The following is a 19,057-nucleotide window of genomic DNA, read 5'->3' as shown; positions in this document are numbered from 1 at the left end:
CTTAATTTATCTAAATACTGTGGGCGCGTGAATATGAATAGTGTGCATAACCAAGGTGAGCATGCTTTCAATTAAATATCTACATCTGCAAATTGACTGGATGTCTGTAATACTTTATATCCCTATTGTTTTACAAATTTTGTTTATCCGTGGATATGCCAATTTGGCTTAATTATATTATATACCCATTTGACACACATAATTCCTATGTACACGATAGCAGCTGAACTTATATTTTATTAGATGAAACATTGAATGAAGTAAATATTTGTGTTTCTAGCCATTTGATGGAGCAGACATGAAGATGGGTAAGAATGGCTCAGCTGTTTAGGGAAGGGATTATCAAAGGTGGTTTTCTTTTTTCAATGTTTGGGTTAAAAGTTAAACCTTCTTAAGCCCTTGTTTTGGAATCTTTATTGGATAAATAAGTGGTAAAAAATGCGTTTTTTTCAAATAAAGGTAGGATACGTTTTTTGTTCTAAAATTTAAAATTACTCATTAGGCTAAGATGAACAAGAATATAATAAAAGAAATTTCTCGAAAAATCATTTAAGAATAAATAAAAAATATAGATTCCTCAAAACAGACTTATTTTCTAAAATAAGCACTTATTTGGCTTTGTTTTTTTTCATATGCACATAAGTGTTTATTTGAATTAGTGTGCGTTGACACCCAGATGCATAAGGTTGAGGTTCAGGGTATTTAGCTTTTGTCATTTTGTGATTAAGACGAGTGAATGATACGTGTGTACTGGAATAAAGCATCTAGCATATTCTTGCTTGCATACGCACTGGTGGTCAGGCCTAGAAGACAGAACAAATGCACAAATACAATCCATTAGGGAATGAAATGGGTCGGATCGGAAGCACGTCCAGTCAAATTTAAAACCGCTTCCCCATGAAAAATTATTGTCAGATTTCATTTTGTAAAAGGAATGTGCATGCATATATCATGGAATCTATATCTGGTTCAGGTTTTGACCTGATCCTGAATTCCTGATTCTGTTATAAAATGGGCATTTATGATCCGGTATGGATTTTGGGTAAATCTGATCCATTCCATGCCCCACTGGTAGGGATCGTTGGATGTCCTACACAAATCACATCTGGGACCGGAGAGCCCTCATGAGGTGTTATTTTATTCTATCTGTCGAGGCGATGGATCATGACCGATTGAATGGAGCAGATTTGACCCATGGGTAAAATACCCAACTTTAATTTCACCGAAACCCAAATCCACTGTCCCCATGCATTAAATTCCTATTTCCTACCCGGCAAGGCAACATCATTCATGGACTCAATGTTTATTCTAATCCGATGGTTGATAGCTCATTTGCACGTGGCTATGTGATCAGGTGCCTTTTACGTTGGGACTAGATATTTTGGGCACAACTAAAAAGGCCAAATTCTTACCCCGGATATCACTGTCGTCTCATGAACACTAACTAAAAAAAGAGAAACCTTTCAAAAAAAAAAAAAAAAAAAACTAAAAAAAGAGAAAATACGAAAAAAATTAAAAAAAACCGAAAGAAGAGAAAGGTCGGTACCAAAATATCTCAAGGGCATTTCAGTCAATTGAAGCAGGGTATTACTTGTTCCATTGAGCGCGGAACCAGAGATAGTCAGGTAGACGGTCACGGAGACTCGGCCGCAAGGACTCCTACAATCCGATTTATTCGGATTGGATATTAAAGCCTGCATCCGTTTTGTGATAAAAATCCAAATTGGATTAATTGTAATATAATAATAGATATAGATATAGATTAATAGATATTAATAATGTATATAATCCAAATTGGATTAATAATAATATATATATATATATATATATATATATATATAGATATTATATATAGTATTTTATATTTAAATACATCTTTATGTATTTTGATAGTTCAATAATCAAGTCGGATTCGGCTGTATCTGAAACTGATCCAAATCCGACATTACAGCCTTAACGGAGACTCTGTCTGCTTTTGAAGCCTTTTCCGTCGCTTGACCGTTTCATGCTAACGTTTCTCTTGTAAGGAAATGCATCCACCTGTGCGTGGTAATCCGAGCATAATTCCTGGTTATTGGATAGTTTTAAGGTGATAATCAGAAAATTTAATGAACTGTTCTGTTTTCAAGTGTTAATAAATCCTTCTTTAAGTGACAGACATTTCTTAATCTTTTTTCCTTTATCGTGCATGGTATCTCCATGGTTTCTGCTATTAAAGCTATGTTTTGCCTGACTGTGCCTTCCCCGAGAATCTATATCTTCTCCATCATCTAATCTCTATCTCGAGTTCTTTTGTTATCTCCCCATGCTCTCCTGTTGAAGGCTTTCTATTTTGGGTTCTTAAGGGACTTGCTAGTCATGGAAGCTGTTCTGCAGACAAAAGGGCTTTTTTCCCTGCCCTCAAATCCCAAAACCAGATTTTTAGGCTCACCACAGTGTCTCAAACGGCGGTTGAATGCCAGAAACGATAGAGCTCTTGGTGGGTTTTCTCTGTCTGTTGATGGGTTCCAAAAATTTCATGGGTTTGTGTCAAAAACTCATGGCTTATATAAGAAGGGAAGGGGCTGGCAGATTTACAGGGCAGAAGCTGCAGCTGCTGCAGATGGGCAGCCACTGATTGGTGAAGTGGAGCAGCCCAAGTTTTTGGGTATTGAGCTCGTAACCCTTAAGAAAATTATCCCACTTGGGTTGATGTTCTTCTGTATCCTCTTTAACTATACAATTCTGAGAGACACGAAAGATGTCTTGGTTGTGACTGCTAAAGGCAGCAGTGCAGAGATTATTCCATTTCTGAAGACTTGGGTGAACTTGCCAATGGCCGTTGGATTTATGCTCTTGTACACCAAGCTCGCTAATGTTTTGTCAAAGCAGGCTCTCTTCTATACTATCATTGTTCCCTTCATTGCTTTCTTCGGGGCATTTGGGTTTGTTCTATACCCCCTTAGCAATGTCTTCCATCCCACAGCACTTGCGGATAAGCTTTTGGCGGCGCTTGGACCGAGCTTCCTTGGCCCGGTTGCAATTCTTAGAATCTGGAGTTTCTGTTTGTTCTATGTCATGGCTGAGTTATGGGGTAGTGTAGTGATATCGGTTCTGTTCTGGGGGTTTGCCAATCAGGTGACATACTTATCCTCTAGCTCTAACTTTCCGTCGAATGTCTTCTGTTTTTTTTTTTTTTTTTTAGGGGGGGGGGGGGGAGGAGTTAAAACTGAATCTTTGATTCTATCTGATTGCTTAGGGGATTCTGCTACATCCTTCTCTGTTTTGGACGCATTTAGCTTCTAAATAGGGCTTCTTTTAAATCGTTATCGTTTATAATTTTTGGTTCCATGTTAGAGTGCTCAAAGGGTTGATGGTAAGGTTTTGATTGATTATTTGATGTGGTTTTGTGTTTGTTATTGGGACCTTGTTGACAGGATTATTTGTGTTTTAGATTCTTCACTCTCAGCCATCTTTGGTGCCTTTTTGTTATTCATGTTGAGACGAGTATCCCGCTTTATAGATTGGATGTCAATGAGTTCTTTTCATAATTTTAATGTAATGTTTTGTACCCTTGGTGTTTCATTGGAGCAAAGCTAAAATGGGGAATCAATTATTCGAAGTTCTTAATATAGAATTGGTTCCTTTTTAATTATTTGTCCTGTGGATTTTGATGGTTTCTTTGTTACCAGAGATTTTTGTTAAATTCTTACCAGTGCTGAAGATTGCCATATGAAGTTAGTTTTTAGTGTATATTAGGAAGATTTTAACTTACTAATGTCTAGGCCAAGAACCAGAGGCTCTAATAGTAATCAGTTCCTATGAAAGAATAATTGTTACTTAAGCGCTTCTTTTTGCAGCTTGGTTTTGTAGGTTCATATCCAGATGACTTCAAAGGGTTTCTTCTTTTTCTTTGCTGGGGGTGGCTGGGTGGCAGCTTCCTCTCTCACAAATAAAAATGAAAGGTTTTCTACTTAGCTTTTTCCCTATACACCCTTCCGTCTTCTGCCATGTAGATGGATAATGTGGTTTGTCCAAGCCATACACCACATAGGGGACTCTATGGATTGGCTACATGCCAGCTGCTATACATGACCTTGCACTTCTTTCACCCCCAAAAAAGAATTGAAAAGAAAAATCTGCAAAAGAGTTTATTATGCACATTTGACAAAAATTTATGGGCTGAAATTTGGCTCATGAATATGTATTTCTTATAAGATTTCTGATCTTGCACTGATATTTTTTTTTTAACTGAACTTTTCGCTCTTTGAGTGAGTTGTATTTCTGAATGAATTCACCATTATGAGTGATAACTTCCCTTTAATGGTTGTGTGTGTATTACTATTTCACCATGTATTTGGATGACCTTGGAGATGCATTTATGTCATTTTCAAGTCATGCCTATATGTCCCAAGTATTATAAGTATCATTGCAACATACAATTCTTTTTTGTGCGAGAATGCTTCTGTATTTTCCTTAATTTAGTTTCCTGGTTCATATCTGAAGTTTGGTGGAGTTGCCACTGATGTCTTTTCTTGCTTTTTGGTGCAGATAACTACTGTTGAAGAAGCCAAAAGGTTCTACCCATTGTTTGGTCTTGGAGCCAATGTTGCCCTTGTGTTCTCTGGTCGAACAGTTAAGTTCTTCTCCAGGCTGAGACAGAGCTTGGGCCCTGGAGTTGATGGTTGGGCCATTTCCCTCAGAGGAATGATGAGCATTGTGGTGATAATGGGGCTTGCAATCTGTGCTCTTTACTGGTGGGTGAATGCTTTTGTTCCTCTTCCCACCCGTAGTAAGAAGAAGAAGGTAAGCCTTGAACATTAAGTGTTGGTGCTTTCTGTGTATCTGTTTGCTGTGGTTTTCTTTATCATATGAAATGCAATCTTTCCAGACAATTCAAGGTCTGAAGTCTACAGATATGGATTTGCTTTCTTGCACATGATCTGACATGAACAGGATCTGGATTAGCCACATGTAATAGGCCCTTGTTCACTCAATCCCACATTTATTGCAGTAGTTTGCACTTCCCCCTTAGAACAAAAGATGGTTCCTCCCTTCTTGTGGGATGGGATATGGACATTTTGTGTTAGCTTGCAAGATATAAAGAGGGTGACATGGGAAAAGTGTGGTTCCATTTTTTTTTTCTGTTGGCACATCCAGCCCGCCATGATCTGTAAAATCCATATTAAACGGTATCAAGAGTGAGCCCTGGCTGGGCTTCCAGGCCCAGCCAGAAGTATACAACTTTAAAATATAGATTCAATATATGTAATATTTTATATTATATGGCATAATATATGTATACAATTTATATTATTATATAATATAATACGTTTTTTATTGGTAACCATATATAAAATATGATATAATATGTTTATTGGGTCCAGCCAGAAGTTTCCTAGCTTCCGGGTTGGGCTACAATGATCACCCCTAATCCAGAGCTTGATTTGTCAAAACAGCAAGCATGATCTTTTATTACAGAATCAAGATTTTCAGAATAAAGGTATAATATGCAAAGATTTCGGAAATTGGATCCTAATGATCCCCAAGCCGATGAACAAGTAGGTATGGTAGCAGGAATTTTTCTAGGTGGGGTCTTGTAGGGGGGTGCTGCCCACATGACCTACCCTATCTGACATGCACCCAGTTTACATGGATGAGAAGACAGGAATCAGAATCTGATGCATGCTCAGGAGTCTGGTTCCTTAAAAAGGACTCATGGGCATGCCTATGGGAAAAGCAAAAACTATTAAAATAGTGTTTTTTTTTTCAAATTTTAACATTACATATCCTTAAAAAATGGTCTGGAACTTTATCTTTGTTACTTAATGGTGGTTTCTATAAAAAAGGGCATTCATTGCGTATATTAGCTATTCATTTATCAAATAAGCAAGACTGGAATATAGGAATCTGATGCTTGTCTGACATGGGCACTTAATCTACTTAGGAGAGTCCATGCAACACTAACCGTATCCCAACATCCTGCATTTCTTGGTGTTTTTCATGGAGTGACATTAACTCTCTGCTGTTGTTGTTGTTGTTGTTGATGCTTCTTTTTAGTAGAGGATTTCCTGGATGCATGTAATGGTTTTTAACTAGTTTTCCATGAATAGAGGAGAATTACACATGGGGCCATTTTGGGCACTCAACCACCTTGTCATATGGTAGATTTCTGGGTTGTTTAGACTTTTTCCTGAACAACCCAACTGGAAGATGACTTCCTCATCCTCTTTTTTCCTATCATCATCAATAAAAACAACCTAATAATTGCTAATAGTAATATAGTATACCGCAGCTATGATTCATGTCCTATAATTATAAACATAGAGGATGGGAAACTTGGGCGAGTTTCTGGAGGTCAATGGTCTTGATGCCTGATGATATATCATGTAATATTTCAAACCTGGGGATCTTGTATTGTATCATCTCAGTCATTTCATCCGACTCCAAATTGTGTCTGATATTTTTAAGACCGAGTATTGCAGCATAGGTATTTGTTACAGTGTACTCAAGCAGGTGGTTAGTATTCTTGCATAATCTTTCTTAACAACCCAATTTGTTTCCTTGGCAGGAAAAGCCCCAAATGGGCACAATGGAAAGCTTGAAATTCTTAGTATCCTCTAGATACGTCAGGGATCTAGCTACATTGGTTGTTGCTTATGGTATTAGCATCAACCTTGTGGAGGTTACATGGAAGTCAAAACTCAAGGCTCAGGTAGGTGAACTTTGCTTCAAACGCTTCTTTTTCTGCCTATATTCCAGGCAGTTGCATCCATCTCTTACCACTAATTTTCCTCAAACTGTGCAGTTTCCTAGCCCAAATGAATATTCATCCTTCATGGGTGACTTCTCAACTGCCACTGGGGTGGCAACCTTCACAATGATGTTGCTAAGCCAATGGATATTTGACAAATACGGGTGGGGAGTTGCTGCCAGGATTACACCAACAGTTTTGCTTCTCACAGGAGTTGGCTTCTTCTCTTTGATTCTGTTTGGGGATCCACTTCTCCCTGCAATGGGGAAGCTTGGGATGACTCCTCTACTTGCAGCTGTATATGTGGGTGCTATGCAAAACATTTTCAGTAAGAGTGCAAAATACAGTTTATTTGATCCTTGCAAAGAAATGGCTTACATCCCTTTGGATGAAGATACCAAGGTCTGGGGATTGAAAATTCATGTCTCTTCCTTGCTTTTACGTTTCCTTTATATTTTATATTTTCTCATTGTTAACTTGGTACGTTATTTGCATGTTCACAGGTAAAAGGGAAGGCAGCCATTGATGTTGTCTGCAACCCATTGGGGAAGTCGGGAGGCGCCTTGATCCAGCAGTTCATGATATTGACATTTGGGTCACTTGCGAATTCAACTCCCTACCTTGGGGGAATATTGTTGGTGATTGTTTTTGCGTGGTTAGCTGCAGCAAATTCTTTGGACACCCAGTTTAATGCCTTGCGCAAGGAGGAAGAACTTGAGAAGGAGATGGAGAAGAGAGAAGCACTTAAGATACCAGTAGTTGCTAAGGAGGGAACTAATGGGCAGGCCGGAGTTGGAAATGGACCACTGGCAAGTGGATCAGCACTTGATCAGGCAACAGGGGATGCTTCCACTAGTTCATCTGGCTCTTCTACACCCCGCAGCATCCAATAAATTTCTTCAATCATTTCGTCTCTTACAAAAAAAAAAAAATGCAGGGATAGTGGGATATATTCTTAGATTAGATTCATTGGTAGGATTAGAACCTTAATTTTATGGATGAAATAATCAGATCTCAATCAGATATGCAACTGATTATTTTAATTCCCTTTTTGGTAGGAAATAAACTGAATATCTATTGAAGCAGGTATACAATTTTTTTTGTTTGCATTGGGTGTTATAAATGTCAGATATCATGCTTTAAACCATTCTAACTTGGAAAAATGTACTAGTGTACATTCACTGACTAAGCTTTTGCATGTCGAGAACTTGGTCTACATATTGCCCAAGCACACAAGGGCTGTTTCCTATCATAAAACCGTTTTGGACTTCTTGCTCTGTCTGTGTTCCTGTGGTTTTGGTTTGAGTTGTAATCTCTAACCATGAAAACATGTATCAAGGATTAGCCTAGTAACCTACACGGCCACAAAATTTGGAGCACTACAAGCCAGCATATACACCGTTTGGGAAACAATTTTATCAACTGTGGCCTCGGGCCGTGTGAACTTGCAAGAGAGCTGCAGTGTAAATTATCCTTAGAAGTTGGAACTCTAGATGGAAGAGGGTATTCATTCTTCACCAAGGATGGAAGAGAGTCCCAAAACCAAATTATCCCTAGATTTTGCTTTGGTAGGGAAACATGGTTAGGCATAACACAAGTTATCCTTGAACTGCAGATATTACATCAAGGTAAGTATATTATGTAGAACCAAAACCAAAGTATTCCTGGATTCTTTTTTTTTTTTTTTGGTTTTATTTGCCAAATGGTGAGCCCAAAATCCCCCCCTTAGAAAGAAATGCATTGTCTGATGATGTATTGATATGATACTCCTACTTAGGGCTCAGTATGTACAACTTAAATACATAAAAAATAACACAAAATATAAGGTTTTACTTTGCTTCTACACTTATTTTGTGATAAAAGGCATTTTAGAAAGTTGGGGTGTAATATTTTGTTACTACATAAATAAAAAGAATGATGAAAGTGCTTTTTTTCTAGATTAAGTGAAATGGGCAATGGGAAGCCTTATTAGCAATTCTTCCGAGTATTGAAGTGAAATGGGATAGTTTGCCCCCTACATTTCTTGACTTGATCTCCTGGATGCTCCTATTTATGGTATTTGGGATAAGAAAGCAACTGTTGGAGAGACATTGGAATAACCCCAGTTCAACTTCAAGGTTTCAAAGGCCTCTACAGACTACAAATTAACCAGCCTCACAAGTTTACTTTGGCATCTTAAACGGAGCTGCAATTGCAAGTTTGCAACCGAATTATGGTTATATGGTCACTGTGATATTTGATTATAAAACAGTCTAGATTTTTTTTTTCTTATTCATCCCAAAGAAAGAGACAGAAGGAGAATATTAGTCCATTTGAGATGAAATGATTTCATTTTGGTTTTCGATGTATCCTATTTACCAAAAATAAAAAAAGGCAGTCTTTAAGTTTTTTGTTCCACTGTGTTCATCCCAAAGAAAGAGATGCAATCGGAAGACTATAATCCATTTGTGGCGATTTGATTTAATTTTGTTTTTTCACAGAAATCAGTTTTTTTTTTTTTTTTTTGTCTTTTTTGAATTTGGACAAATCATAGAGTTCTAAATGCTGATACGAATATATTAAAATCACACTATTTAAATTCGTCCGATAAAAAGAGTTTTTCTTGTGGGTCTGAAAATCATTCATTGGTGTTAAGTCACAATATAAAGATAAGATAAAATAATTAATGACCGAAAGGTGAGGCTTACAATCAATGAGAGGAAGTTGGTCAGGAATCTATTTTTAAACACAAATTTCCTTTCTCAACCCCCCCTTTTTTTTTCTGGGGTAGAAACTCAACTTTCTGTTTTTCTCTTATTTTATATAAAACCAAATGTAACCTTGAATCATTTCTCGAATCCTGTATCATATCAATCTCATCAATGGCTCACTGCCATCGATCAATGCATTATAATTCTACAGTTATTCTTCACAAGCAACAGAAAATCAATCTATTCCAGAAGATGACTCTGTGAGGCTTAAAAAAGGCTATCTATTTGATGTTGTGGTGGTCCAAATATCTTTCACTTTATTTTTTCTAAAAAAAGGAAAAAAATAAATAAATATAACTTTACATATGGTAATGACAGGGAGTGGGAGTTCTTTTTATCCACTTCCTTTTCATGTATGGGCAATTGGGGAGTCCGGATCTCCTGCCCACGAGAACCATTCCCATGTTTATTGCAGTCACGTATGGAGAATATCTCTTCCTCTGCATAGTATTATGCAGGGGGAGATGTTCCCAATTCATGGGGGGTAATAGTTGTGGGTAGACATGGGCAGGGTTCTCGTGGGCAGGAGATCCGAACTCTGGCAATTGGTGTAAAGACCATTGCCTTTTCCTTTTCTTTTTCTTTTCCTTTTTCTTTTCTTTATTCTTAGCTTTTAAGATGCTGCTTTGGTCCTTGGGTTAATGGTAATGAGTTCGGGAATGCTGGCCACAAGAAATTACAGTTGCAGGTCCAAGATATCTTTCCATGAATGATAATATAAAATACAAGATACGTTCTTGATGTATGATTCTAGGGGCTTGTGGTTGGCAGATCCAGACCTAATATAAATAGACCTGTTTATGGGCCGGACTTGGACTTGCTTTTGCCAAAATTTGAATACAATGTAAAGTTAGGCCCATAAACAGGTCTAATACCAGGGATGCATATAAAACCCATTGCCCATTGGTATTAATCTTGTAGAGAACCTACACTTGTGCAGGTTTGAATCCCATGCCTTCAAGGTGCTGAGTTACCAAGTGAATTACTGGGTCATTCATTGGCTCATACTCATAGGGGTCATTGGTTGGTGGAAAGATAAAATGTCAGTCTGATAAACTTAAAAATGTAGATTTAACTGGGGCTGTTTGATAATGGTTTCAGATGTTAAACTGAAAAGCAATAAGTCTTGAAAATAAATTTTTAATGAAGTCGTGGGTTATTTAGCGACTGAATCCAAAGTTGAATGGATCATTGTACCCTTGAAAATAAATTAAGCAACAAGTCTTTCAGTTTAGCAACTTCAATTATTATCAATGTTCCTTTAACCAATGTTTTAAAAATTGATCCGATTCGGAACCAAAACTGCTTTGACCACCGGTTTTTTAATCAATAATTTGACTGTTCAGTTCGAATGGGCAGAGTCCATTCCGATTTAAAAAATAAAAAGAAAACTGTTGGCTGGATTGATGAATCGACGGTTCGACCACCAGATCAGCAGGTCGCTGATTAAGCCAATAATTTTTGGCCCAAGAACGATTTTAGGGTAAAACATAATCAACTGCCTGAACAATTCCTGGGTCAATCAGTCCGACTATCCAGCCCAGTCCGATTTTCAAAACTTTGCATTTAACAACAACATGCCATGCCCAAAGTTAGGTCCACGTGGGATCCACCCCTCCCAAGACTCACCGACAATTGGCTAAAATGGCTTATCATACGCATGTCTTTCACAAATTCTATACTTTTGGTATCACCGTTGCAATGACATAACAACACCGACCATACCCACCCAGTGGCTTGGCTTGTGTGGGATTGGGATAGGGGTACAACCCAGAAAGTGCATCATGGGCCAAAGATTTGGAACATTCTATATGGGCTTATTACTCACTTGTTGCAATAGATGCTGGGTCCACTTGCACTTGGGACCACTAGACCAGAATGTTCCAAACACGAGAAAAAGACTTGGAACACAAAGGCCAAAGCTTTTTTATGAAGCGCATTAATTCTAGTCTCAGCTCAATGCTTGGACAAAAATTTGCTTCAGCAGCTCATCGGAAATTGTAGCCAGTAACCACATTGTTTGTACTCATGCTTTGAACTTTGAAGATTGAAAGAGAGCACTGCACAGTACTCTGTACTCTGGTCCGTGGGTCGGATATATCTTGGGCCTGGTTATTATAGGCCTTTTATCACTCATGGCGATTCTTTTTTATTTTTTTTCTTCATATTTCTCAGGAAGAAGAAAAACAATAACAATATCTACTTTAGCTATTCGATTTCGACTTTGGTTGCCATATTCATTGGCTTTACAGCAATCGCGTTCAGTTATCAGCTAATCTGATGTTCCATGAGATATGAATGTGTGAGGCTCTGAAAGGCAGTCTGGACTCTGGTGTCTGGATTGCCCCAACCAGTAGAGTACCCAATTGTTAAATTGTTGTTCTTTTGGAGTCTCCTTTCTGCCAAATATTTGTAAATCCCTCATCAATAACTAGCTTGATTGATTTCCATGCTGCTCTGACCAACCTTAAGTATCGCTTCAGGACCACAGGTTGCTCCATTTTGATCTCTCGCTAGTCGCTACTAGACCTGTTCATGGGCCCACTCAAGAATAAGCAAAAGCTAAGCCCGACCCCAGCCCATGAACAAGTCTGCTCGCTACCATTCCAATTGCTGCATGCCTGCATCTTTATCCTCTCCCAGTCCCACTGAAACATCTCAGTGGATCATAATTTTCAGTCTGGGGACTTTATTCTCCCTATCATCATTCCAACTGATTCCTCTTCACCAACCAATTACTGATGCATTCACCTCAGGCTAAATCCTGAGGGATGAACTCTGCAACATCTCAAAAGTTATGGCCATGCAGCCAGGTTAACAAATCTACTTTGTACCATCCAGTTGTATGAACAAGGTATAAAAGACAAATTCAAGTTCACGTGGATGTGCTTATTACAGTTAGCATACAAAAGTATGATTTGGCGAGTAGGCCAATTCTGTTGGACATGGAGATGTTCATTAATCTTCAATCCAGTGTTCAGAGAATTGGTTACAAAAACTGATCCATGAACTATTGTTTAGCTCAACTTGTTCAGATGAGCAGGATCATCTGTGCATGTTGTGATTCGATGGAATACTAGAACAAATCAAACATGTGCACTTATTGAGCAGAGTACCCAGTAGTGGCTTAGCACTCCTCTAAACAGTAAACACTGACTGAGCATCACGGGTGCCGATTAGGTTTCCAGGTTTCCGGACATTTTGGATTCAAAGGAAAAGTCATGAACACATGCCCATACACAATCACAGCAAGATAGATAGATAGATAGATAGAGAGAGAGAGAGAGAGAGAGGACAAGTGTCTCATTAAATGCAAATATACCTCATGCAATGAGACAACATAACTCACTGTAAGGACGTGATGGAGAACAAAATTCCATTATAACAATAACCAAGATTGACAGGGACTTTGAAACGGGAGACTCTGTTTTCATCCAATTCTTCCTAGTTTCAACGGTAAAGAAACCTTTTGATTGTAAAATTCCAAATTGGTCACCTCGTTTTTCTGTAATAGCATCCCAGCCAAGAGGACATATGACGTGGTGGATTTATGGGATATTTCAGTCATTTCGGCTTATGAGCCTATGGTGTGTATTCTCTGGAACCTTACCTTTTCTACCCTGTTGATAGTATAGAATGTAATATGGGTTCCTTCAGAAGGACCACTCAGGAGTCAGGCCCTTAAGGATCTTCTTCTAGTCCTCTGGGTTCTCTCTCTCTCTCTCTCTCTCTCTCTCTCTCCACCAGAATGAATAAGCTTACGTTACCGGATTCTGATGCCATGACCAGTAAGCCGACGATACAACTTGGAGCTGAATGCTGGTTCGATGATGCGTGTATCTTGGATATGGACTACTTCGTTAAGACCCTGTCTAGCATTAAGGCCAAAGGGGTACGTCCAGACCTCATCGGTTCAATCATAGCCCACCATGCTTCTAAGTGGCTCCCTGATTTGTCGGGCGATGCAGTGAACAGGGTTCTCACTCATTTGGAGGAATCGCCAGGGAGTGTCACATCCTTATGGATGAAGAAAAGATTCTTCATCGAGACTCTCGTCGGAATTCTCCCACCAGACAAAAACTCTGTTCCATGCAATTTCCTGCTGCGACTCCTCCGCACAGGCAACATGGTCGGAGTTGAACCAGCTTATCGAGCCGAGCTTGAGAAAAGGATAGCATGCCAGCTTGACCAAGCGTCCCTCAAGGAGATCATGATTCCAGCCTTTAGTCACACATGTGGGACCTTGCTAGATGTTGAGCTCGTTCTCCGGGTGGTTAAGAGGTTCATCAATTTGGATCATACGGCCAAGAGTGGAGCTGCTTTATCCAAGGTGGCGAAGCTCGTTGACAGCTACCTTGCAGAAGCTTCTCTGGATGCCAATTTGACATTGCCTCACTTCGTTGCTCTTGCTGGAGCTTTCCCCAGCCATGCCCGTCCCATGGATGATGGGTTGTATCGAGCTGTCGACACCTATCTGAAAGTAAGTAATTTATAATTTCACAAAGTGGACCTAAAACCAACTATAAATACTTGATTCTCATTCTCTAATCAAGTAAATTGTAAGGTCCCAACTCCCCATTGCCAAGACCTAATGCATAACATTGCTATAAATGGCCGCATCTTCATATTTTCAGTCTAGCAGGTCCAAGACAACTTACAAGCTGGTCTTGGCATTGTAGTCATTTTCTTTTATATTTAACCAGCAAATATAGTTTAATTAATTTAAAAGGACAGTATTACATTTCTTTATTTCTTTCCTTTAATTTTTGGGTGTTGAATATTACATCAATTTTCTTTCCTCTGTGTATAGTCTCTGTTCTTGCTTTGGAAAAAACTTGTCCATAATTAGCTTCACAAGTTGCTCCTACTGTTTTCAAGAAAAAGTAGGGAATCTTTAGGGTCATTAAGAGGTAGTGGTTATTTTCTGTACCAGCATAAGATTCCCTAAGAAGCCATAGTACTCCAGGGCAATGTCTACGCAAGAATGACAAGAGTAGCCCAAATTGTTTTTTTGTTTTTTTTGTTTTTTTGCAGATGACACGTGAACTTTGGCAAACCAATGGGTGGCAACATGAATTTACCTCAGAAATCTGGATGATTTATTACATTAGATAGAAGCTTTATAATAGAAGTGTCACCCTAGTATAACTCATGAATTTCATGTCTATTTGCAGGCACACCCAGGCCTGTCGAAGCAAGAAAGGAAGAGTCTTTGTGGATTAATTGACAGCCGAAAACTATCTGCAGAGGCATCACTCCATGCTGCACATAATGAGCGCTTGCCTGTCCGGGCTGTAATCCAAGTGCTCTTCTCCAAACATGTCAACCTCAACAATCAGCTTGATTGGAGTGGTTCACTTAGTGAATCACGAAGTCCAAATCCTGTGGCTGAGCCTCCAGTGCGGTGTATGTCAAAACGCGAAATGACAATTCAGCAGAGTGAGATAAAGAGATTGCGTGAGGATGTTCTTAGGCTTCAAAGGCAATGCAACTCCATGCAATCACAGATAGATAGGCTTATGGAAAAGAAGAAGAGCTTCTTTAAATGGAGGAAGCTAGGAGGGCCTTTATTCAAACCTCTCAGTGTGGGGGATAGGGTTGAGGAGGCTGAGGGAGAACACCTCGGGTTTGGGCGTCAAACACCTATGGATATGAAGACAAAACTGGTGCAAGGAAGAACCCCTCCCAAGTGGAGGAAATCCATGTCTTGAAGGACAGACGGCTTGGAAAAAGACCATTCAATCTAACCTGCTAATTATGCTGATGTTAGTTGGTTAGTTTGTCTTTGTTTATTTGTTTCCTATATTTTGCTCTCTGTAATTTGCTCAATGAAATAGATAAACTAAATTGCAATTATAATCCCGTTTATGCTATGGAAAGTGTTAGAGCAGGCCAGCTTTCTTGACATTGAGGTGACTTAATTAGTCAATATGTTGAAGATTGTATGCAAGTAGATGAGGTGGTCTCCCTCCCAATGGATGTTCAATAAATTAATACAACAGGAATGCTATATAAGTTGAAATATTTATAGATCTATAAGAAAAAACATGTATAGAGTGCCAAATCAAGAACATCACCAGAAGTCCTTGCATGAACACGATCCATCCCTAAAATGATGAAAGCGGTTCCTGTCTCGGACAATTATCTCCCGATTGTAAACCTTGGAGATGAACTTGGTTGCAGAGTGACAGTCACTACAAACACGGAGGTTCTTCACAATTCTGATAGACATTCCAGGCCTTGTGCTTATGAGCCCAAAGGAAATGGCTAGCTTCTCGCTATGGCGATTAAGGTTATTTTCCTTTTCCTCTTCATCCATATCAAGTAGTACTTCAGATTTGTTGGGCATGTATCCAGCTACCTTCAAGCGGCATAACATGTCTTCCAGCATCTCATATATCTCTGTGGATTGAGGGTGTGACACATCTCCTTTGACGAATTCATGAACAACACCATCTACTTCTATCAGACTGCACCCCGGGGGCTTCTTAATGTTCCTCTCTACCATGAGTTCCCTAATTCTTTTAGCGTCGTCCCACTTTTTTAATGAGCTATATATATTGGATAAGAGCACATAGGTCCCTCCATTATCAGGGTCAAGTTCTAAAAGCTTTTGAGCCGCTCTTTCTGCAGCCTCAAGGTTACCATGAAGTCTGCATGCACCAAGAAGGCCTCCCAACACAAAATAATCTGGTGGCATGGGCATTTCTTGTATCAACTTCTCTGCTTTATCTATGTGACCTGCTCGGCCCAACATATCCACCATACATCCATAATGCTCAATACTAGGCTGGATGCCATAAACACTAGACATGGAATCAAACTGCAAGTGCCCTTCATCCACAAGGCCTGCATGACTACAAGCGGCCAATACACCAATAAAGGTGACTGCATCAGGTTTCACCCCACTATTTTGCATCTCGTAGAAAAGCTCCAAAGCCTTCTCCCCTTTCCCACACATTGCAAACCCAGAAATCAGGGCCGTCCAAGTCATAACATCTTTCTGAGACAACTCATGAAAAACTCTTGATGCAGTCTCTATGCTCCCACACTTTGCATACATGTCTACAAGTGCCGTCCCTAGAACTGTGTCAACTTCAATATTTTCCTTCTCAATATAGGCATGCAACCATTTTCCGATCTCTAGAGCACCTAGATGTGTACATGCCATCAATAAGCTCACCATAGTCACCTTATCAGGCTTTACACCCTTAAGTTGCATTTCGCGAAAAAGTAGCAATGCCTCTTCATAATCACTGTCCTCAACGTGTCCATTGATCATGATATTCCAACAATAGAGGTTTCTCTCAGGCATTCTGTCGAACAATTCTCTGGCCTCGGAGAAACTGCCACACTTGCAGTAAACATCCATAAGAGCGGCCGTAAGGACCAAACTAAACCCAATTTCATTCTCCTCCATATACCTGTGAACCCATTTTGCCATTTCCAAATTTCTTGCTCTCGCACAAGCACCCAAAACATTTAATAGAGTAACACCATTAGGCTTCACATTTTCAAATTCCATCCGACGGAAAAGCTCAAGAGCTTCAACAGGACAACCGCATTGTGCATAAGCATCAATCATGGTCGCCCAAGAAACCACACTCCTCTCGCTCATTTTATCAAATACCTGTTGAGCCGAATCCAAATCTCTGCAATTTGAATACATATGCATCAATGTATTCTGAATATAAGAATCCGATGCAAAACCAAACTTGGTAGAATAGCAATGCAACTGCTTCCCCTCATTCAAATCACCACAGGATTTGAACAAAGAGGGGAACGTGAAATTGTCAGGGAGAAGACCTTCCTCGATCATTTCTCGATAGAAGAGAATGGCTTGGTGGGGAAAGTTTTTATTAGTGTAACCTCTAATTATGGAGTTGCAGATGAATGGGGTGGGATTGGAGATTTGGGAGAAGACGAGACGAGCATAATGGAGACTTCCAGAATCATCTAGAGCACAGAATGAAACGATTTTGCTCGCATAGAAGATGTGGAAGATGAGACCAGTTCTGATCATTTGGGCGTGGATTTGTTTGAGCTCCCACATGTTGGAGCATTTCTCGAGAAGAACAAGACATGGGTGTGATAGAATCGAGTTGTTATGGTTACTGGTTTTGCTGGTGGTGGTGGCGCTGGCTATGGCAGCGGCGGCAGCGCAGTTCCTTGAGCGGGTTTTCTCATAAACTGGAGATGGTCTCTGGTATTGGAAGACGAGAGGAGCAGCCATGGTCGTTTAGACTTATTTCTACTTGGAAGCGCTTCGTTCGAATTTCGAGATTATAGCAGTTTGGATTTTGGAAGGTGGAACCGTTGGGTTCGGACCGGGTCCTCTCTGTCCCGAATTGATAAAGACCTCGCCTGATATAGGGCCTGGTTTGAGACCCAAATAAATTCCGACTGATTCTAATTTCCTCATAGGATTGGAGACAGAGTCCACCTGGGTCCATCATTGACCCAACCCGGTTTATTTCTATAAGTCTGAGTGGGCTGGCTGGCAAGAGAACGAGCCCACACGATTTCAATAACTATTCGAGCTCAGTAAACTTCAGTTTGGCTTGGTGTAAGTTGAGTTTGAGTCGGCTCTTGAGGCTCGTGAGTTTAATCGAGTTTTTACACACATATACATACATATACATACGTATATATTATAAAAGTTTACATGTATTTTTTTTATTTTATAAATTGTTTGTCTCACATTCGAGCTTGAGCTGAGTTAAATTTGAACTTACAAGCTTTTGATTAGAGCCGAATTTGAGCTCAAGTTTTCAGCTCGAATCGAACTCGAGCCTGGTGATTTATTGGCAAGCCAAGCTCAAATAGCTAGATATTCAGCTCGACTCAATTTGAATCCACCCCTAAGTGCCAATGAAGTGAGACTGTAAGAATTGATGCATGCCCAACTTCTTGCCTTAATTCAAATTCATGTTCAATGATGTATTCATTATCTAGTGTTTTGGTCCATATTTCGACTATGAAACCAGAAAGACATGATATCTGAAAAATGTGTGATAAGTCAATTGGTATCATAAACGTGTTAACCAATCATGTGGTGTTTATTAAAACTTATGGGTGGATTTTCATTGGTCAAAATTCTTTGGATATCATGTCTTTTCAGTGTCATAGATTTTTATGTAAAGGGTAATTGATAATTTATGTGTTTTTATATGTTTAATCAAATAGATGGAATTTTTGATATTTGTTCATAGTATTTTACTTGTTTATTATTTATATATGAAAAGAAATAAGGAAATTAAATGTGGGTTGTAGACCCAACCCACCAATCCGATCCATCTCACCCTCAAATACAGAAAGAATAGGGTTGAGAAGGGTTTAGATTTTGAAAATCCAACCTGCTACAGATTTTGGAGAGGGCTACAGGTTCGAAGGTATAGGGTAGGATCTAAAATTTAGAAAATCCTCCCCATACCGCTCCATTGCCATCCCTATCTAAAACTGCTAAATGGTCTAAGAAATGGGTCAAGAAAAGACAAGGACATGATGGCCGGTCCAATCAATTACGAGAAACTTGAATTATCTCATTAATTCATGGGACGGGGTCAGATTTCTG

At 39.3% G+C, this 19,057-nt stretch overlaps 3 protein-coding genes across 4 annotated transcripts; 2 read left to right on the top strand and 1 right to left on the bottom strand.

Annotated features, from left to right (window-relative positions):
- Positions 1-2,047: 2,047 nt before the first annotated feature.
- Positions 2,048-7,856, top strand: LOC148842824 (plastidic ATP/ADP-transporter-like). The gene is made up of 5 exons (XM_088956416.1): positions 2,048-3,117; positions 4,531-4,785; positions 6,551-6,694; positions 6,788-7,135; positions 7,237-7,856. Exons 1-5 carry the CDS (start codon positions 2,359-2,361, stop codon positions 7,624-7,626), a joined length of 1,896 nt encoding a protein of 631 aa, XP_088812542.1. The 5' UTR covers positions 2,048-2,358; the 3' UTR covers positions 7,627-7,856.
- Positions 7,857-12,764: 4,908 nt separating this feature from the next.
- On the bottom strand, positions 12,765-17,791 carry LOC148842822 (pentatricopeptide repeat-containing protein At2g29760, chloroplastic-like). Of its 2 annotated transcripts, XM_088956412.1 has the most exons (2): positions 15,561-17,791; positions 12,765-13,957 (listed from the first exon to the last, which is right to left on the bottom strand). In XM_088956412.1, coding segments are annotated over exons 1-2 (2,157 nt in total). In that variant the 5' UTR covers positions 17,717-17,791; the 3' UTR covers positions 12,765-13,956. The 2 variants fall into 2 exon arrangements, with proteins under 2 accessions (XP_088812538.1, XP_088812537.1); XM_088956411.1 differs by lacking the exon at positions 12,765-13,957 and having other exon boundaries at positions 15,452-17,791.
- On the top strand, positions 13,232-15,356 carry LOC148842823 (coleoptile phototropism protein 1-like). The gene is made up of 2 exons (XM_088956413.1): positions 13,232-13,963; positions 14,658-15,356. The coding sequence occupies exons 1-2, from the start codon at positions 13,232-13,234 to the stop codon at positions 15,192-15,194; spliced, it is 1,269 nt and encodes a 422-aa protein (XP_088812539.1). The 3' UTR covers positions 15,195-15,356.
- Positions 17,792-19,057: the final 1,266 nt, after the last annotated feature.

The sequence above is a fragment of the Nelumbo lutea genome, chromosome 8, assembly GCF_056320005.1.
Source record: "Nelumbo lutea isolate HS-2025 chromosome 8, American lotus-T2T, whole genome shotgun sequence".
Lineage (NCBI taxonomy): Eukaryota > Viridiplantae > Streptophyta > Magnoliopsida > Proteales > Nelumbonaceae > Nelumbo > Nelumbo lutea.
This window is presented reverse-complemented; position numbering and strand designations above follow the sequence as displayed.